Source organism: Sinocyclocheilus grahami, unplaced genomic scaffold (assembly GCF_001515645.1).
Source record: "Sinocyclocheilus grahami isolate Dianchi unplaced genomic scaffold, SAMN03320097.WGS_v1.1 scaffold298.1, whole genome shotgun sequence".
Classification (NCBI taxonomy): domain Eukaryota; kingdom Metazoa; phylum Chordata; class Actinopteri; order Cypriniformes; family Cyprinidae; genus Sinocyclocheilus; species Sinocyclocheilus grahami.
In genome coordinates, this window is record NW_015505477.1 from 1,077,713 (window position 1) to 1,100,046 (window position 22,334).

General features: G+C 37.7%; 2 protein-coding genes across 2 annotated transcripts in view; one reads left to right on the forward strand and one right to left on the reverse strand.

Moving 5' to 3' along the window:
* Positions 1–10,043, reverse strand: part of LOC107601083 (leucine-rich repeat flightless-interacting protein 1-like) — a 25,552-nt gene extending 15,509 nt beyond the window's left edge. Inside the window, exons 1-10 of the mRNA XM_016293107.1 lie at positions 9,989–10,043; positions 7,854–7,940; positions 4,349–4,366; positions 3,684–3,740; positions 2,027–2,071; positions 1,706–1,756; positions 1,509–1,541; positions 1,091–1,159; positions 965–1,006; positions 700–759 (exon numbers count right to left, since the gene is read on the reverse strand). Of these exons, the coding sequence (XP_016148593.1) occupies positions 700–759; positions 965–1,006; positions 1,091–1,159; positions 1,509–1,541; positions 1,706–1,756; positions 2,027–2,071; positions 3,684–3,740; positions 4,349–4,366; positions 7,854–7,940; positions 9,989–10,036 (510 nt within the window). The 5' untranslated portion in view covers positions 10,037–10,043. The remainder of the gene's footprint in view (positions 1–699; positions 760–964; positions 1,007–1,090; positions 1,160–1,508; positions 1,542–1,705; positions 1,757–2,026; positions 2,072–3,683; positions 3,741–4,348; positions 4,367–7,853; positions 7,941–9,988) is intronic.
* A 5,287-nt stretch (positions 10,044–15,330) lies between these two features.
* LOC107601065 (ribosyldihydronicotinamide dehydrogenase [quinone]-like) overlaps positions 15,331–22,334 on the forward strand; it is a 13,990-nt gene continuing 6,986 nt past the window's right edge. Inside the window, exons 1-3 of the mRNA XM_016293075.1 lie at positions 15,331–15,349; positions 18,527–18,535; positions 20,612–20,614. Of these exons, the coding sequence (XP_016148561.1) occupies positions 15,331–15,349; positions 18,527–18,535; positions 20,612–20,614 (31 nt within the window). The remainder of the gene's footprint in view (positions 15,350–18,526; positions 18,536–20,611; positions 20,615–22,334) is intronic.

Below are 22,334 nucleotides of genomic sequence, written 5' to 3' on the forward strand. Positions count from 1 at the left end.
ACTAAGATATTTTGTAACAAATCCATCATGCTTTCTCAAAGACAGTGGCAATCATCCACTCATGTTAGATATATTTTCATGTTAATCACACAAAGGGTGCTTTCACACCTGTAGATCGATTGCTTTGTTTCCGAAACAGGGATTAAAATTATTACAATGTTGCTTTTTATTCTTGGTGCGGTTCGCTTTCACACGGCAAAGTTTCAAAACAGACCAAATTTGTTAATTCAAGTCACGCGCGAGTAAACTGTTCTCTCATTGGTCAAAGTTCCACGCTTTATTTTCCGGGATTCCACTTAGCTGTCATGCATGTCATCTGTCAGGATGGAACGATAACAGCTTCGCGGGCTTATTGTTGGTTGTTGTTTTTTTTGTAGCTGTCGTTATAATAATTTATCATTTTAAGCAGCAGTCCAGGATTGATTGGGAAAACATTTTTAAAATGCACCTACAAAGAAGAGCAATAAGACGGCATTATAAAATAAAAAAAACAGCGCTTTGATTTTTGAATGACAAAGACGTGCTCACCCACAGACATTCACAGGTTCATTTTGAGGTATTAGCAAAACAACAAAACAAATTCTTTTCACGGAACTTACGTAATTACCCATCATAAATTGTGATATAGTCTGGTTCGTTGGTTCCGAAACAACAGGCCAGGTGTGAAAGCACCCAAAGAGATGCCAGATTGAGACCCACCGACTGCTGATCAATTCTAGAGGAGCGAGACATTTTGCTCTCATCACTGAGTCTGGAGCTCTGCGCACAAATACACAGAGTTCAGTTTACAATCTTCACACTCATCTGTACCACGTCACACCACAGTTAGTCACACTACTGCATCACGATCCTCACAAATCCATCTAAATTAACAGCCTCTTGGATGTCATTATAGGTGAACCAACACACTAGTTAATACTCAAACACCATCATCAGTCATCACACAGTTATTTGGGTCACTAACCCGACTAGACAATGTGCTGAGATCATCGTCATAGCCATTACTCTGTGGGATAGACAAGCCATGATTGATATTACATCTTCTTGTTACACAACATAAATGTGATGTGCATAAGTGCTGTGAACGTACGGTTTTGGAAGAATGTTTCTTCTTTTTCTTGGACTTCTTATGTGACTGATAGGAGGAGGCCTGGGGAAGCTGGACAGGATGGTGGGAAATGGAAGCAGGATTAAAACTGCAGAATTAACGTCTTAATACTTCATAGTTGTGAACATGCAGGTGAAGATTCCGACACTTCACATGTGGTCATATCCGATAAAATCCAGAGTACAGACCACACCCCCTTTTTTTGTAATGTTGATGAAACAATTCAAAACATCACAAATGTAGCATCAGGTATTAGCTTATTTAGCTGAAACACACCACAGTGCAAAAACAAAAACGTCTTGTGAACTCAATTATGTGCTCATTTTACTTTAACAGGAACCTGAAAGTTATGACATAACATTCGTGCCCAAAGAAACATTTCCCGCCCTGAGATTCTTACCCCGCCGTAAGCACCCGCCGCATCCAAATCCAACTGCCCAGACAAACAAAACCACCATCAGCATGAAGAACATTTTGGGCTGTTTTATAACCTTAGACAGCACATAGCAAGCACACACTCATATACACCTGCACCAAACACTCCGACCAACATCACAGAAAGTTTGAAAGGAACTACACAGTTACACCGATACTGACCTGTATGTTGCTCCTGCTCCCCACTGACATCCGTTCTTCATCATCTGACACCTTGATGGATGAGAAAAAAAGGTCAAATTAGATGTACTCCACAGCTAGCAAGAGTTTAAAGACTTAAAATTCACCACTGTGCACATAAACAGCATATCAGTCTGTACAGTGAGCCCCAAAATGAGTCTGACTTAAAGTATTTTCATTTGGAATAAAATCCAAGTGTTTTTTTTTTTCTTCTGAAGAACAAACTTGTTGTGAAGTTTTTTGCTAGCGAAGTGTTTATGGAAGGTTTAGGAGGACAGACAGTTAAAAGACAGAGATACAAACCGGAGCATGTCTCCGTGAGATACGTGTATATCGCTCACTGTCCTCCTGAGGAGAGGAGAGGAGAGGAGAGGAGAGGAGACAGGAGGAGAGGAGAGCAGGAGGGAGGAGAGCGGGAGGGAGGAGAGGAGAGGAGAGCAGGAGGAGAGGAGGAGGAGAGGAGAGGAGAGCAGGAGGGAGGAGAGGAGAGCAGGAGGAGAGGAGAGCAGGAGGGAGGAGAGCGGGAGGGAGGAGAGGAGAGGAGAGCAGGAGGAGAGGAGGAGGAGAGGAGAGGAGAGCAGGAGGGAGGAGAGGAGAGCAGGAGGAGAGGAGAGCAGGAGGGAGGAGAGCGGGAGGGAGGAGAGGAGAGGAGAGAGGAGAGGAGAGGAGGAGGGAGGAGAGGAGAGCAGGAGGGAGGAGAGGAGAGCAGGAGGGAGGAGAGGAAAGGAAAGGAAAGGAAAGGAGAGCAGGAGGAGAGGAGAGCAGGATGGAGCAGAGGAGAGCGGGGGGGAGGAGAGGAGAGCGGGAGGGAGGAGAGGAGAGCAGGAGGGAGGAGAGGAGAGGAGAGCGGGAGGGAGGAGAGGAGAGCAGGAGGAGATGAGAGGAGAGCAGGAGGGAGGAGAGGAGAGCAGGAGGAGAGGAGAGCAGGAGGGAGGAGAGCGGGAGGGAGGAGAGGAGAGGAGAGCAGGAGGAGAGGAGGAGGAGAGGAGAGGAGAGCAGGAGGGAGGAGAGGAGAGGAGAATAATAAGCAAGATGTCAAAAGAGACAGATACACACTCAGCAAGCAAGGTTGAGCAGTGGCAGTGTATGCAAAGACAGCATGCAAAACAGTAATAACTGATGCAAGAGCAATCATGTTAAAAACAGGCAAACCAAAAACTCAAGACAAAACAATGCACAATTTTTTTCACATTTTGTAAAATAATGTGAAAAGCTGTAATACATTGACATTCTTGGGGTCAGTAAGATTTTATTTTTACTTTTATTCAGCAAGGATGCATTAAATTGATCAAAAGTGACAGTAAAGACATTTACAATGTTACAAAAGTTTTCCTTTTTAAATCTATATTATTCTTTTGAACTTTGTTCATCAATTTAAAAAAATAATATATATAAAAATATACAAAAATATATTTTTAAACATTGCTAATAAGAAATGTTTCTTGAGCATTAATTTGGCATATTAGAATGCTTCCTGAATGATCATGTAACACTGAAAACTGGAGTAATGTTTTGCTATCACAAAATTACATTTTAAAATAATAATAAAACAATGTAATTCTAATACTCCACAATATTACAGTTTTTACCATATTTTTTTTAATCAATAAATGCAGCCTTGGTAAGCATAAGACTTCTTTCAAAATCATTTAAAACAATCTTATTGACCCCAAACGTTTGAATGTTAGGGTACATTAAAATATCTACAATGCCAGTAAACAGATGAACAATGGCTTATTTCATTTTTTGACAACTTGTGAAAATGCAAATCAGCTATGTAGAGTTATTGACCTAGTGTTGAGACACACAACCCTGATATCCAACATCAAAACTCTGTAAATTATTAACAAACAGAACATGAATGCGTCTTGTATCGCAATGGATCCCTATCATGTCAAAAATCACATGCTGATGAAACTAGAGGCCTAGAAAAAGCACAAAATCTCAACAGTGAATGTACCATCCACTGCTCAATGTTCCCCCATTTGCTGTCCAGGTTATCCAGTCCATAGTATTTCTGAAAAAAGAAATGCAGCAGAACCCAGGAAAGAAAAAATAAGGGGAGTTCAGGTAACAAGAATAATATATAGTTAAATTAGACTAATAGAATTCGATATTAGAAGGATACATTAATATGGATCAGTGATGTCCAGAGATTGTGAAAAAGAAAAAAAGGTCAAGAAGCTAAAACCTAAGAAAAAAAAATCATGAAGATAACAGAAACAGCTAAATAAGCAACAACAGAAGAAAAGGAATTAAAATATGGCCAAAGAAATGGTACCACTGGGGTGGTACCCTTTCAAAAGGTACTAATATGCACCCTTTAGAGCAGGGGTGTCAAACTCAATTCTTGGAGGGCCGGAGCCCTGCAGAGTTATGTTCCAACCCTGCTCCAACACACAAACCATGTAGTTTTCAAATAAGCCTGAATGACTTGATTAGTTGGATCAGGTGTGTTTAATTGGGGTTGAATCTAAATTCTGCAGGCCCTCCACAAATTGAGTTTGACACCCATGCTTTAGAGGTAAATAAGATACAAAGATGTACCATCTGAAAGGGTACCGCCCCAGTGACAGTTTTTGTACATGAGTGTGTAGAGTAGATCTTCAGCATCAGATGTCCTACCTTCTGCACCTGATAAATCTACATCACAGGAGGCCAGCAAAACAGGATCAGATGAGCAAAGGAAAGAAAGCCACCAGATGGGGAAAGGAAGGGGGGGAAAAGAGGGATTTGATTATTTGACATGAAAGAGAGCTAACCAAGTGGAAGATTGTGTACTCAAAGATAATGGAATGAAAAGGGAAAGCTGTTAAAGGTTTAGCAATCTGTCGGTTCAGTGTCATGTTACCTGGCCTTACAGGTAAGCTTACATTTAGAGAATACAACAACAGTTCACACACTTGACTCAAAGAACACATGAAGGTCAAGTGGATCAACAAGCAGCAAAATTCAGTGGCATCAACGATGAAATCCAATTGTCAGTCAGAAATTTTAAAAATCACACTGCAGGTTAATAAAAGCATCTGAATTATGTCATGCAATAAATTGTTCAGATATCTGAGAACATACTCAAGAGTTACAGAAGGTCATGTGATCTGGTCTATGGGGTAACAGGTTTCTTTCAACTGAAGTTTTAGGTTTCATTTAGTCCACTAATGATCAAACCAATGAATAGCACTGGATTAGTCTAGCAGTGCTTACACTAATACACATTTATATTTGTTCTTGTCCATTACTTTTTCACAAGTAACTACAACAAGATTCTTAAAAGATCCAACTACTAACAGCACACTCTGGTCACCACAGTAAATTTTGATACTTAAAAATGTACTACCCTCCTGCTAATGACACAGCTAAACACTGTAAATAGATAAAACATATACAAAAGCAGTTTTCTAGATAGAAAAATACATCTCTTTAACAGTTTGTTGTATATTTTAATAATTGAATGAAACATTTTAATCTATTATTATATAGTCTAAACTATACAGTGCAATAGTGAACACTTTCACTATTACTTACTGAAAAACCTACAGAATCTCACCTAACTGGTTTCCCCAAGTGTATTTGATCCAGTTTTGATGAGTGGTTTATTCATCCAACATTCCTGTAACAAAACCTCTTCCTTTGAATAACCTTTAACACCTTATGTATCAATTTAGAGACTTTCCCACAACATAAACGCTCTTTTGTTTCTGAAAAACTCTGCACTCTCACAGAATTAGCCAAAGAAACTAAGAAATTGTTAGGGTATTAGAAGAAAAGTTCCTATGTACTCCAAATCGCACAAAACTTTTTTAAATAAATAACCATGGCACGCAAACTGCATCTGGCACAAAATAAATAAATACCCTTGGTAGAGTCTACACTCAACCTTCTGACTAGCACATAAAAGTTTCAGAAGTATTCATTAAGTCGACAGGTCATTGTCAACATATAAAACCTGAAAAAAACACACTTGATCAGATCACCTGATAGTTAAACAAGTATAGAATATCAAATGCTTCAATAAATCTGTTACTTAATTATTAACACATTAAGTCAGTAATGTCTTATCTTTCCATGCTCATCTAGTAAATTCAAGCTCACCTTCCTCAGCAGAGGGGTCTCCCATTGATCACTTCCCTAGCCCCTCTATGCACTAATCGCTTGCAAGCCGTCCTGATAGACTCAAAGAGTCCCCATCTACCTCAGGACTGAGGGAGATAGAGACATGACTCCAAAGACAAAGTCTGTCATAAAATCCAAACCATGTAGCCTGTGTGCACTAGTTCATCTTCACAAAGTCCGGATTAAATTATTTTACGTCCCAGCATGTTCAATCTTGAGTCATTGTGTTTGCTATCAGCGTAATGATCACAGCCAGATAGTGAGATCTGAATGGGAACTGAATCTGTTAACCCGCTGCAGGTACGGCTGAAAGCTCATAATCTACTTTAAGACTTGGTTGGAGTTTTAAAGCTACAAAACACACCCTTAACATTCTCACACACCTCCTGTTCAGACCGGACTTAACTCTGAATGCTAACTAATCTGTGAAGTGTGACCTGGGTATGCTTAAAGAACGTGTTTACCTTCATTACATAAGTTTGTTGCTTCTAAGCTCAGGTATCACAGTGTGGGTTTCTGGTTGTCCATTCACCTCCGACGGACCAAGAGCAACTTCATTCATATGCACTTAACCAAATGTCCTTAAATATCTTAAGGAATCTTCAACTCATTTAAATTCATGCTACTGAACCCATGCCATTCATGTCCCATTTACTGTGTGCAGTCCGCTGTAGCAAACCAGCATCAACAGTCACAGTGCATTAACACTAATTACCCAGAATTAGCCATACGCATATCCATGAGTTGGAACCAAATGTTACTATTTCTTTAAATCCAGGAATGTTCAGGCAATGTACTATTATAGTACCAAAATCCTGACAAAAGAAATGAATAACTCAACATCTATAAAGTCTTTAAAGACTTACAGTAAATGTAATGTAACCGGGAGTTGAGAATGACCTGTAATCTTGTGCCAAAATGAGGGGTAAAAGTACAGAACCTGTAGTAAAGCTGCAGGGTGCTACAACAAAATGAGCATAAAGAAAGTCCATGCCATTTCTTTTTCATGAGTGTTAAAGCTATTTGAATATATTCCTCAAACAACCTAATCAAATGAAATAAAGTGTATGTTATTGTACACTTTTTTTTCCAATTAATTTTTCCAAAGAGTGTCAGGAGTCAATATTATAGTTCAACCAAAAATGTAAATCAAGTTGTTCCAAACCTTTATTTGTTTATTTCTCAAGTGGAACACAAAAGAAGATATTTTGAAAAATGTCTCGCTGCTTTTTAAAAAAAATTTTTGGTCCATACAATGAATGTGAATGAGGTCTTAAACAACATTGGACCCCACTGACTTCCATTGTATTGGCGGGTTGAAACTATTTTTTCAAGATATCTTCTTTTGTGTCCTGAAAAAGAACAAAGGGTCATACGGATTTAAAATGTAAAAGACAATGTTATTTTTTGGATTATCTCTGTAAGTTGTATTTATGTAATATTTTTTATTTTGTTTTTCTTTGTAAAGAACCCAAAGGTCTCATGAGCATTAGCTGAGCAAAGGCTGAAGTTCTAATGTGGCAGTTCAGAAGGGCTCTTAGGAGGTATTGACCCAGGGGGTGATTAACTGACCCTGATCCCCATTTCCCAGCCAAAACATGCCCTTCTAAGCCCAGGGCCCACAATCATGATGAAGATTAAACAAATTGAACATTTTTGAGCAAGTCAAAAAGATTCAGTTTTGAGAATAAAGAAGGCAGTTTCTGCTTTTCTGCTCGCAGTTCAGTAGGAAAGCACCTTGAAAATTTTGAGTGCACAGAGGCCAAGACTGGATAAATATGATCAGCGACAACATTTTCAAAAATCCCAATGCAATTTTAAAGTCCTACAGCTCAACACACTCTTGAACTGTGTTGGAAGGTTCTCCTCCTGTGTTTCAACACATTGTGTAATGCAGATTATTTACTTTGTGAGATGCTTTCAGTTGTCTAACACATGACTCCTGTTAGTAAGTGTTATGATTATGACACCAGTGAAAAGGGTCATTTCAGCCCACAGTGACTGTGTGTTTTTTCACCTCTTTCTGTTGTCTCTCCAGTTCTCTCATTCTGATCTCACGAGCTTCTGTGCGGGCCGCCCTCTTAGCTGCCAAACGGGCTTCAGCCTGCAGGGGGCGGGTGGGGAAACAGAGAACGAGAGAGAGGTAAAATCATTAAACCATAACCATGATACCATGAGCAATGTAGTAAATGCAAAAAAATAGAGGAAGTTAAATCAACACACACAAAACAACTTTTCGTAATCTAAATTCAACAGGAGGTTCAAAGGACATATACATTTCCTATATTTACATGATTACATGAACATGTTTATGTACCTCCCTGTCGTAAAGTTTTTATGTACTGTAACTGAATACTCCTCAGACTGTTTATTTCTTTACATGAGTATGTATGTGTGTATTTGTGACTTTAGTTCTTCACACTTTGAAAGTCCTTTTATGGAAGAGACTCCCTGTAAGGCATGAGGGGGAGAGAGAGGAGAGAGAGAGAGAAAGAGCACACTTCCTTCCTGTAGATGACGCCACAAAATGTGCAACAACCAAAAAAACTCAACTCCAGTATTTCATCATAGACACTACCCTCCCGTAGGATTGGATTTCCCCCCAATCTCCCCCCAATTTCCCCCCAATCCCGTATTACAAGTAATCGTTACACCAGAGGCATGACTGTAACACACACATTCCTGAAGAATGAGTAATATTTGTTTTAAAAGAAAAAAATAAGCGTTAAAACAGTGGAACTACTACTCAAAGGGGCATACAAACAAAGATTTCAAATGTATTCCTGTGTTTGTTAGCTGATGGAGAAATCCATAATTACGTGTTCCTGTGTAAATGTCACATCATATCTTGATGTCTCACACTGAGGCCTTCCGTCCTGAACACAGTCGCACAACTTTCCAAGGAAGCAGCTGTTTCTCACCACAAAGGTCTTGTGTCCCTTTGCCAACAACGATGTTCAAGAAATAGTTAGCCAAAATAAATATTTCCACAGCTTCAACTACTTCTTGTAGTAGTTCTAGCAGAAAATGATGGCCAAATTTTGCATTTAATCTTAGACAAACTTTTTTTTTAAATTTAGGAGTGAAGGACAAGCTTCTACACATTCTTTAATATACCCTTGCTGAATAAAAGTATAAATTTCATTCACTCAAAAAAAGTATATAGCAAGTAACTGAAACAATCACACTTGCAAAGATATTTTCCATGTTGGCAAATCACAGCACTTCTCAAATGCTCTCAAAGCAGCAGCACGGGACAAGAGAGGACAAATAAACTGGGAAAATGTAACCTTTCTCATCCTTAATGAGTGGGTGCTGTGCAGTTGACATAGACATCAGAATTAAACATCCAAATTCGTCTTCATGAAACATCTCCTTGTTATCGAATATCAGTTTGTAAAAAGGAAATGTGTGACCATGTTATGTTGGTACTGTTGGCAGTAATTGTATAGAAGAACTGCCAGGGAGAAGTTACTACAGTGAACCCCAGCAATTAAGCAGCTGTCCAAACATGTTTGTAACAGGTTCTCACTAATGTCAACATACGTATTTCCACGAGCACAGCAATACAGCTTTGCATACATGCTTTAAAATAACAGTTACTACCCAACAGGGCTTTGACTGTGCTGAAAATGCTGAATAATATTTATTTTGGGGAAAAACAACACTTAAACTAAATATCAAGATTAATAGAGTCTTCAGAAAACTTTCAGGAATAAATGCACTTTTTGTACGACTAACAGGGTAACCAAAACTATGCCTTTTTTTGACCATAGCAGGAAGTCAGAGGGTTGAGTCATTCACAATTGAGCCTGGATCACACCCTTCCTGCACTTTAGCAGAACGAACCACTGTATGAACGCCCATCACTGCTCGGTCCTAATATGGAGGGCATGTACATGTGCACACAACATGATTTACATGAACAGAAGATAATCATTCATATTACTGAACCAAACCTTTTGTAGTATATGTCAGTCAGTGCTTTACAACGCTCACAATATTCCTAAAAAACAAGTGTTTTGACAAGAAAAAAAAAATACATAAAATGTGCATAGGCACCTAAAAGAAGCAAGTTACCATCCTTAAAGAAAACATGCACTATTCATCCTCTCTGAACTAAAATAAGCTATTTTTTTTATCATAACCCACCTTCTTGCAGTTATCAAAGTAGACCATGATATCTGTCACGGTGAGCATATTATAGCCTGGGTCATCTGCATTTCCTCCCATCATGACCATTTACACACTCCTATCGCAGAAGAAGAAGAGGCCTATTTCACACACCTCTCTCCTCTCACTCTCTCCTCAACAGCTATTTTTAATGACCCAAATGGAGCAGGCTCTATCAATAAACCCAAAATGCTCTAATTTAATGAAAGTTCTGTGACACGGATGTTCTCAATGGGAATGAAGAGTTAGTTCCACTGCTGTCTGGCAGTGATCTTTTTTCTTGGAACAGAAATACATTGTTTAATTGCTCTAATTGGCCACAGAGTACACTGCTTCACAAAGTTATTGTCAGGAGTTATTGTCAGGAGTCCAAATTGAGACTTAAATTATTGAAAGTTGCCATTTCAAGGTGTAAGTTTTTATGTAGTACGTACGGCCCCATCTTGGATGTACATTCTCAAATGCTCTCAAAGCAGCAGCACGGGACAAGAGAGGACAAATAAACTGGGAAAATGTAACCTTTCTCATCCTTAATGAGTGGGTGCTGTGCAGTTGACATAGACATCAGAATTAAACATCCAAATTCGTCTTCATGAAACATCTCCTTGTTATCGAATATCAGTTTGTAAAAAGGAAATGTGTGACCATGTTATGTTGGTACTGTTGGCAGTAATTGTATAGAAGAACTGCCAGGGAGAAGTTACTACAGTGAACCCCAGCAATTAAGCAGCTGTCCAAACATGTTTGTAACAGGTTCTCACTAATGTCAACATACGTATTTCCACGAGCACAGCAATACAGCTTTGCATACATGCTTTAAAATAACAGTTACTACCCAACAGGGCTTTGACTGTGCTGAAAATGCTGAATAATATTTATTTTGGGGAAAAACAACACTTAAACTAAATATCAAGATTAATAGAGTCTTCAGAAAACTTTCAGGAATAAATGCACTTTTTGTACGACTAACAGGGTAACCAAAACTATGCCTTTTTTTGACCATAGCAGGAAGTCAGAGGGTTGAGTCATTCACAATTGAGCCTGGATCACACCCTTCCTGCACTTTAGCAGAACGAACCACTGTATGAACGCCCATCACTGCTCGGTCCTAATATGGAGGGCATGTACATGTGCACACAACATGATTTACATGAACAGAAGATAATCATTCATATTACTGAACCAAACCTTTTGTAGTATATGTCAGTCAGTGCTTTACAACGCTCACAATATTCCTAAAAAACAAGTGTTTTGACAAGAAAAAAAAAATACATAAAATGTGCATAGGCACCTAAAAGAAGCAAGTTACCATCCTTAAAGAAAACATGCACTATTCATCCTCTCTGAACTAAAATAAGCTATTTTTTTTATCATAACCCACCTTCTTGCAGTTATCAAAGTAGACCATGATATCTGTCACGGTGAGCATATTATAGCCTGGGTCATCTGCATTTCCTCCCATCATGACCATTTACACACTCCTATCGCAGAAGAAGAAAACAAACTGGCCTATTTCACACACCTCTCTCCTCTCACTCTCTCCTCAACAGCTATTTTTAATGACCCAAATGGAGCAGGCTCTATCAATAAACCCAAAATGCTCTAATTTAATGAAAGTTCTGTGACACGGATGTTCTCAATGGGAATGAAGAGTTAGTTCCACTGCTGTCTGGCAGTGATCTTTTTTCTTGGAACAGAAATACATTGTTTAATTGCTCTAATTGGCCACAGAGTACACTGCTTCACAAAGTTATTGTCAGGAGTTATTGTCAGGAGTCCAAATTGAGACTTAAATTATTGAAAGTTGCCATTTCAAGGTGTAAGTTTTTATGTAGTACGTACGGCCCCATCTTGGATGTACACAGCCTGTTGTGTCACAAAATATGCCCCTAAGAGTTTAACCAACAGAGTTGAAGAATCATTGTGTTTTTGGAATTTTAAAAGTGAACGTGACGTTACATTTGGTATATAGTATAGTGACTCACAGGGTGCGAACTACAGGGGAGCTAGGGGGAGCTTGGCTCCCTTTAATAAGACATGGGCTCCCCTGAAAACGTGATTTGTGAAATTTTGGGGGGTCTCAAAAAATATTGACAATGTGTTATTTTGACATGCAATTTCAGTTTTGTGTAATGTGATCATCGTGGATTATTATGTGTAAAATTGCAAAAATATAATTAATTCATGCATGACGGCGATTTAAACCTAATTCACTTCAATAAAGATAACAATACATGCTGTTCTTGTCATGAGCATCAAGGTGTGGGGGCGCTGCGGTGCAAATTCCACTCATGTTTAGTACATGTTAACTCAAAGATTCGTAGAAAAAATATAAACGTTGGACTCTGTGGTCGATTCTGTGTTAAGGTAAGGCATGTTATTCGCAATTATGTGTTGTGGCTGGGTTGTTATAGGTCTGCGTGACTCTCAATCTCTTATGCCTAATTGAACGGAGGAATTATGGTATTCTTCTGTAGCCTGACGACGAGTAACTAGTAGTGCATACACTAACGTTAGCTGTTATGTATCTTTGTAAGTCATTGTAAGCCCACGCGCACGACATCTAAATGTGGAAAGCTCGGTAATAAAAATGTGGATCATTTTGCCATCTGTGTACACTGGATTAACGGTCTCCAGTATGAGACATAAACAGTCTTTCTCACTTGAGTACTAACATAAGAGCAAGAGACTGGAACATATGAGATCACAGGAGACGTCTGCCACATTTCTGGTCTGCCCATATTAACACCTACATATATCTTCCATGCCAGCCTTCCATGACAAACATAAACCAAACAATGTCAGTTTGTGGTGGGTGCATATTTTAGCAGGTCCCTGAATTCAGTGGCAGAATTTAATATCAAATGTGAGCTTGCGCAAAAAAGAAATCACCAAGTAGGGCTAAGAGAATTTAGGAACTTAAATTTAGGTTATTCTGAGCATGGAAAAAATTATGACAAAAAAATTAAAGGGAGGGAAAGAAAAAGAAGGAAAAGAGATGATAAGAATAAGTGACCATTACTTAGTGGTAATACATCATATCTAATATAAACCTCAGACAATTCAAATATACATTTTCTTAGTTAAACTGATAGTTGACCGAAAAATGTAAGATGTAAAATAGTATGCTAAAATGCATACTATATTATCGCACAGCTTTATATGTAAAAAATACTGTATGTATGCAATCATAGTTGGATATATGTATATATCCGACTCTCATTGCATACAGTACTCACGTAAAGCAATACATACTATTCAGCAAATATCAACTGTTTGATTGTTTATATCATTGCAAAATGCTAACTATATTATCGCCCAACTCTAATCTGCTAAAGGCTACTATAAGGCATGAAGATATTAAGATATTAAACCATGATTTTCTGTAAAGCTGCTTTGAAACAATGTGCATTATGAAAAATGATATACAAATAAATTGACAACTTGAAAAAATGAAAATTCTTTCATTTATTCATCCCTGATGTACCAAACCTATATTATTTTTTTCTTTAGTACAAATGCAAAAGATATTTTGAAAAATGCCTCAGTGTTTTTTGTTCATACAATGAAAGTAATTGGGGTCCTGTGTTGTTTTGCTTCCAAATCGACTTCCATTATATGTGCAAAAACAGTTGAAACATCAAAATATTATCTATTGCATTGTGCAGAAGTCATACAGTTTTGAAATGACATAGGTTTTTAGAGATTTCTTTATTTTTGTATTGATCATTTATTTTTGTTGAACTATCCCTTTAAATACTTTCCTTTCCCAGTTTAATGTGCAGAGGTAACTATAAGTAAGCCATTCATATTGACTATTCAAAGAGAGCAAACACAGTGGTTCTGTGGTGCTATCAAAACTTCAATACTTTGTTTGAGCAGATCGATATGTCCTGTTCTGTCTCAGCCAATGATGTTTGCATCATTATTTTGGCAATCCCTTTAGATGCCAGAAATGTGGCTCAGAGATGCCACACTTCACCCTTAAATCCTGAGAAACCTGAAGCAGGGTGATGTTTTGATAGATGCCAGTGTGCCCGTCTCAGATGCATTAAACTGCACACAGAGGCAGCTCTTCACGGAAAGAGAAAGCATAGTGTGCTTGGCCAACACAGAACACTTGCTTCACTGACCACAGAGTTACTTAAGAGCAAGAACAAGCCTGTGAGAGAAACTCCAGCTTGTTGAAAGTTGGGAATAAGAGAGAGCAGCAAGATCATCTACTGGTCTCTGGTTTCTAAAGACATTCAGTGTGCTCTCTGTTTTAAAAATGCTTGGTTGAAGGTGAACTGGGTTTACCCTGCAGAATAGGTGATAATGTTGTAGATTTCCTTATAAGAGATTAAAAGTATAACTTCGAGACCAGAGCCGACAAATTCAACAATTTATCCTACATTTATGTGATATCTTAAATTCACATAAAAGTACTTGGACAGAAACAAAGACAGTTAAATCAAGTTATTTTCTGATATTACTTATAAGTTTCTAAGTGTATTTGAACTTCAAATAACAATAACATTTCTATTTCAGCATCTTATATGATCCATGTAACAGAAGTTTTGAGAATCTCTGTTAAATGAGATGGGGAGGTCAGCTGGAGTCAGGTCACTGTGAAAACACAAGATGAATTGTATTACTTCGTACAGAGGAATGAGCTGTGTCCTTGCAACTTTACAGAATTTTTACGCATTAAGCTCTTTCACACCTACATTTGTCAAATAAGCAAACAACTTGCACCAAGTGGCTAATTGGAGACCAGAGCAAGAGTTTGTCTGAATGTGCATTCCTTTCACTTTAGCACACAGTCTTATCAGAACAAAATCCACAACATGCCCTTGTACGTCAAGTTAATAAAGCATGAAAAAGGGAGTTTTCTCCCTGTGTATATTTTATGTAATTTAATGGAACACAAGTTTAACATTTAAAAAAAGATTTATGCATGTATTAAAATGTATGTATTTTAACTACATATGAAATTTCCATCCATTTGGACTAAGTAAACTTTATGTGACACATTTATCTGTCAGTCATACATAAATGAAAAAGAATGAGATTTCTGTAATAGTACTAATAAACTGAATGTGTTTTAAATACAAAATAACCAGGTTTACATATTTATCATTAAGAAATATGATAAATATTTTAACTAATTGAATGTTGCTTGTTCTACAGCTATCCAGATTTCAACCATATTCATATTTTGTAACTGATTACATTCAGATTTATGTTGATTCTAAGCAATTTGGGGAAAAAAAAGATTCAAATTAATTCAAATCAAATAGATGAAAATACTAAAACCTAATGATTAGGGGTGTAACGATATGCTCAGGTCACGATACGGTACGTATCTCGATACTGGGTTCACGATACGATATATATCACGATATTTTGAACAAAATTTAAAATGGAGCTGTTCCATCGTGTTACCACATCCATGATAAGCTTTTGTGATGTGATCTCAAGCATCTTTTGCTTTTCCGCGAGCACAGCTGTTGCTGTGGCACTGCGGTGAAAAAAAGCCATGACTTTTCTCACGCGACCAAGCAAGCGACTGACGCGAGAAACATTTAAACCTGCTTGCGATGCAAGATTCAATGTGTGCGCGAAACACTTAATATGCGGTGACAACCCGGCTTCTCTCACTGCCACCTCCATGTTGCGTGCGTTGTCACTAACAACAGCAGTACTATGAGGAGCCCTTTCAAGCTCCCACTCTTGTATAGCCGCTTTTCAAACTCCAGCTATGTTAGTTCCAGTGTGTGACTCAAAAAGCGGGCGAGTCTGAAGCACGAAACTTTTAATTTCCCACTCTGTGGTAATAACATGCGCCGTGACTGTAATATAGCTCTGACAAGCCCGCGAAGTCCACCCGTCAGTCGTTATTGTCACATTCTCTGATTTTTTCAGACCGTCGACCACCTTTGCTTTAGCTTCGCAGTACAGGGCTGGAACTACCTCTTGACTGAAGTGTGGGCGTGACGGAATATGGTATCTGGGCTCCATTACGCTAACCAATTCGCGAAATCCAACATTTTCGACCACAGAAAATGGTCTCATGTCTCTTGCCGTGATGCCGTTTTAAATGGCACATCATATTCGAAGTGTTTGACGTTGTGTATGGCAGCCTTGTTTTACAGTGTTTACAAACAGTTTGTGTTTTGTCTGTAATTTTTTTTACCGTCGTCCTGTCGCGTGACTGGAAAACCAAAATGCTGCCAGACGTCGGACTTATAAGACGGGGCATCTTCAATTTCAGTTTCAGCCAAACTCATGTTGCCCGAAAAAGTATCGCCACCAGTCTACGATACATATCGTAACATTTTTGCATCGCGAAATATCGTACTGCGATATATCGTTACACCCCTACTAATGATAAACTATGCCATGACTAATTTTTGAGTGTAGAAATGAGGAACATTTCAAACAATTTGTCACAAGAACAAATGATATTCATAGTACACAATGCCAAGACTAGTAAACAAGCTAGAGCAGAGGTGAAATACAGAAAAGGAAAACTTAACATTACAGGAGTTATGCCTACATAGATACCACTGTTGGGAAACACAGTCCTGGTGTCTGACATTTGATATCAACAGAAAGAGTAAAACAGACTATGACAATATTTTTGTCATAAAAAAAAAACATGACTGAAGATTAAGCAGTTAACACAAAACCATGGCTTATACACAAACATCCTGACCAATCAGCATCAAGAGCACTAGAAATATGGACTCTGCATTATTCCTTCAAACGGGAAGCGTCCCAACAGCAGAGAATAAACAGGAAAGCAATTGTGATAACAATCTTCAGGGGCCCATTGGTAACATCAGAAAAAGGAAGAAAACCCTTTCTGAATCCTTGTCCTTATATGGAGAGGTTCCATTCTTGGTGAAAGATGTCAGTATGCGAAAAAGGTCTCTGACTTAAGTGTGCTTGAGTTTGCTACACAGAGTCTTGCTTCAACCTGTATCAACAGTTCTGCAGCAAATCTCCTGAAGAAAATTTGCAGGAATAGGGCATTGTTGAATACAGTCCAGTGCAAGTTTAACCTTGAGTTGCTAAGAGCTTAATCCTGATAAATGTTCAAATAAATGTTATGATTGTCATGGACCAGTGATAAGCAGGTGTTAATGCGTCAATCAATATGCTGCTGTGCTCTGTATTCATAAAACCATTTATGCGTAAGGGCACATGATCATATATTTTGATATCAGGACTCTTCTGAATGTGGAAATATAAAATCAATGCTCAGTTTACGATTAACAGTCAGACAGCTCTCATCCCAAAACCCTGAGCCCTGATTAATCATCTAAACACCCTTCAGAGCACAAAGTCTGGCTCTGACTCTAACCTGGCATCCTAATCTGCTTTTATCCATCTCAGTCATTGGATGACACTGTAAACAGTGCCAGCGAACGTAGCCGAGATTGCTAGTAGCTTCCAGAGGAGACGTTTAAGACATAATATTTTGAAAAATTGAGACTGTTAGCAATGAGAAATGTAAAACACAAGTTAGTTCACACTACCATTCAAATTGGGGTTGGCAAGATTTTTTAAATGTTTCTGAAAGAAGTCTCTTATGCTTACCAAGGCTGCATTTATTTGATAAAAATACAGTAAAACAGTAATACTGAGAAATATTTTATCATTTAAAACAACTGGGCCCGTATTTATCAAGCCTCTGAGAATTACTCTCAAAAACGCTGCTAAGAATTGACTTAAGCGTAAAAAACTGGCTCAAAGCTGCGCTTAATAGTTAGTTGTCAAGCATCTCAGTGGTAATTTAAGCTAAATTTAGGACTAAATCTTAACTTCATTTCCAGCGATATCGTTGACATGATTGCAAAGATATTATTTAAACTGAGCTGGATGTTGACATCACTGAATTCAATGATGAACTGTCTTTAACTGAAAAATTAGTGTTTACTATTGTCACTTTGCATTATTGACACACTATTTTCCTAATTAATGCTGTTCAGTTGCTTTGACACAATCTGTATTGTTAAAAGCGCTATATAAATAAAGGTGACTTGACTTGACTTGATTTAAGTGTCAGTCTTAGAGTTGATTCACGACACTTTGCTGTGCCACAAACGGGGATTTTGGATGACGAAATACGCATGGACCAATCATTGAACAGATTTCCTTATTTAAGAATATTCTCAGATAAATTCACATTGAATGGTTAAATTCCTAATAGGAGTTTACATTCAACACACATTTGACAATAAAGAATTTTCAAGAGAATACATTATGGTAAGGAAACGAATTGTCATCACAACCTTCAATTTAGGGTTGTGCCTGTAGACGAGAGTATCATGTATCGACGATAAGTCAGAGATATCGCCTGTTGCTGATTTCTTTTTGACGACAGCAAGACGATTGTTATTATTATCATCCGTCAAAAATATAGGCACCTATCTTTAGTGAGAGCCGCTTCAGAAACTTGCTGCGACGTGGATGGTGAGTAGCCGGGATCAGCTCCGGTGGCCGTGTCGGAGCCGTAATGCACCGCAGACGTGTGCAGTGCAAATAAGGGGTAAGAGATTTATTCATGATACAGTGTAGGTAGCTTCACTGATTATAACAGGAGTGTTTTTAAAGAGCATATAATACTCGCGCTAGACTGAAGTCAATTATGATGTTCTTTGGTAATGTAAATATTATTTGCTTGTTTCTGTTTGAATAACTGAGGAAATGTAACTGTTTTATTAACTGCTCATCATCAAACATTTAAAGAGCATTCTTCCTCTCCTGAAAGATTCACGCACGTCTCTGTCTCCTCAGCGCCATCACAAGCCCCTACTGGCAACTCCTAACCACTTGAGAGACCTCTGGAGCTGTCTTAAATAACTGGGAGAGTAAAAGTGATTCTTAGCTTTAAGAAATTTAATAACTTGCTTTTATACTTAAATTTAATGAATTCTCAGCACTTAAGACTAAAATGGCACTTTGAGAAGCTTGATAAATACAGGCCCTGATTTCTATTTGAATATATTTTACAATGTAATCTATTCAGTAAAGCTGAATTTTCAGCAGCCATTACTCCATCTTTAGTGTCACATGATCCTTCAGAAATCCTTCTAATAAGATTTCATATATGGTACATATATGATATCTGCTCTTTATTTTTTAGACAATAAGATGGAGAACACTGGTTCAGCCTGGCATAATGACACTCTATCAACGGCTTGACCTATACATGCTACTTCCTGCTAATTATAACTACTCTCACATCATGAAAGCTCTTCATTTGATTTAAACCATTTAAAACAAGTTACCAATCCAGTCACTCTCAATCACATTATTATTATTATTACAAATCAGTAAGCAGATGAGACATGCAAAATGGGTCACAAGCAGAGTGTGTTTCTTATTGCCTAGTTTTCTGGATAAAATAATTGAAAAGCACAAGGTGCACCATTGACTCTATTTTTATTATTTATTTATAATTTTTGTGCTGTCTACAGAGAACAGGGGTTTCACATCGAAGAATGTGACTTCTCAGGAAACACATTTTTTTTGAGTGACATCTGTCAGGGACATGAATGGTTTTGAAAAAAATTACAGAATTTTTCATGTTTTGAAAGGAGTCTCTTATGCTCATTAAGGCAGCATTTATTTAACCAAAAGTACTGTAAAAACAGAAATCTTGTACTATAACTCAAAATAGCAATTTTCTATTTTTGTATATTTAAAAATGTAATAAAATAAATATTGCTGTGTTGAATGTTCAGCAGTCATTACTCAGATAATTCTGATATGCTGATTTGGGGTTTAAAAACATTTGTTATTATCATCAATTTGGAAAACAGTTGTTCTGCTAAATATTTCATGGAAACCGTGGCATTTTTAGGACTCATGAATAGAACATTAAAAGAACAGAATAAACAAGAAATAGAAAACTTTTGTAACATTATAAATGTTTTTTCTGTGACTGACAAAGTATTTATATAAATGAAATATTATACTACTTAATCAGTTTTAGCCAAGAATTCCATAAGTGTTGCCATTGTAATCAGCATTTACAGTGACACAAGTTACGGAATTTATACCAAAACTGTGTTAAGAATACATATCATAGATCAACATGAATCATCATAGACCTTTTATATCATGAACCTTTTTTAGCATGTGTCAAAACTTTGGGGAATGTAGTAATGAACTATACACACAGCTGAAAACAATCTATTTATGTCATCAGTCTGTCTTAACAGATTCCACAACTTGCATCTGTGTAAGTAGAAAGACAAATAGAACACTGAATCAAAGTGTTGAGCACCCATTGTTGAAATTGTTTTTCAGGAAATCCTTTACTGACTCATGTTCTACTGTGGCCCTATCTCACACTTTACAGCTTAGCTACATTAGAGAGCACCAGAAAAGCACAGCCACTGAGGATTACTGATGCAGATATTATCAGCATGCGTTTCCACTGCATCCATTATCAGATGCCTCTGTTCCCTACTTCAGCTCATTGTAATGGCCCCCCGAAACTTCATGTCTGGTCTTGAAGCTGCACTAACAGCTGGTCTCTGTGGGCCTTCTATTTTTAAAGCTCTTATTACAGAATCAAAGAACACACAAGGCCCAACATACCAGCTTGTCAGAGATCAAGCAAGTGTGGAACAGCAGACTATCAGAAAAGAAAATGCAGGTACCAGGTGAGTAAAGGTGGGACAATGGAACACAGGGAGTAAGTACTGAAACAGCCATTTAAAAGAAGATAAAGTGGCTGTGTGAAAGAAAAAAAGGCTATAAACCCTAAATCAAAGGAACATATAAATAAGTAGCTCATTTATGAATGCATTCAAAACTTTACGGCTGCCTTGAAAATGTCAAGCACTTAGTAATAAAAGGGTTAAAACCACAGTATCTTGTCATTGTCTAACTGAAACCAAACCTGCTCAGAGAGAAGCTCTAATAAAACATTGCGTGACCTTGCAGTTTAAATTAGCAAAACCTCTGTTGCAAAGCCACATGGGAGTATGCGAAACAAATATATAATTTCCATTTCAAGAGAAACAGGATGGATCAGGAAAAAAAAACTTTAGCAGTCATACTGAAATTGTGAAACTGAATTTTGCCTCCTGATTGGATGTTTGACAACATGTGTTTCACCTGAATCTCTTTATCCATGTGCTAACTTACAAGAGGTCTACTCAATGTGCTACAGAAATCAAACTGCCCACTTATAAAAGGGCAAAGGTCAAGTTAGGCAACTTTAAAACGTTCTAAAATTGCTAACCTGTCCTTTTGTTGAAACTGAGCAGTTAAACTGACTAAATTTCATAAAGAATAAAAACATTTTGCACATGATTATGCAACTATCACAAAGTTCTACACATCCTCTGCCACTTGGGTATTTATTCAATATTTTAGTTTATGGATTATGCATTCACATACCAACGCCTTCTTTCTCTGCGTGCACATTTGGGCAGCATTATGCAAATATTTCCACATAGTGAGGTAGATATGTGGGGGCGTGTTAGAACGAGCCGTTTTAGGAGGGCGTGGCAGTCTTAACTTTGATAAAGAATATCTCTTTGGTTTTGAGACTTTAGTCTTTTAGCCTTCAGGGATCTTATCTATGCACAATCAGCTTGTAACACTCCAAAGAGAAAGGAAAACTTGAAACCGCATCATATGACCCCTTTAATACTGCAATTCAGAAGTTCCCATAAAATCACTGCATTAAATACATTTAATGAATCATGTAAACAGAGACAGTTTTATGCATACACACAAATATATCATGCTTCTCTGACTGTATTTCACACTCTAAACTGAGGGCAGTTCATGCTGACAGTAGAGTGAAAAGGCCTCTCTCCTGCCAACCACTGAGCATGTGTCAAACAGAGACACGCTTGCTATTAATAGAATGAATCTCTTGCTGCATATACAGTTTAACGGTCTGTGAAAACATGTGGACTTCACATACAGTCATGACTTTTCACTATAGGTGCGCAATGAAGAAACAACATATCTGTGGAAAATCTGACTGGGCCAAAATCACTTCCTAAGCGGTCAAGGTTTTCTCCACCATGAACCCAGCACCTGTTCCAGCACATCAAACCCAGCTTATGTTGCAGACTGGTGGCACTTTCAAATACATTAGCCTACTGCCATGCTACATTAAAATAACACCTTTGATCAACACAGCTCAGAAACTTGTAGTTAGGTACTAAAAACACACAGACAGGAAGCATGACTAGAAGGAGAGGAAATTATCTACAGCTTGTAAGTAATATACATGTATGTGTGTGTATATATATATATATATATATATATATATATATATATATATAAACAATGCAGGGCCAGA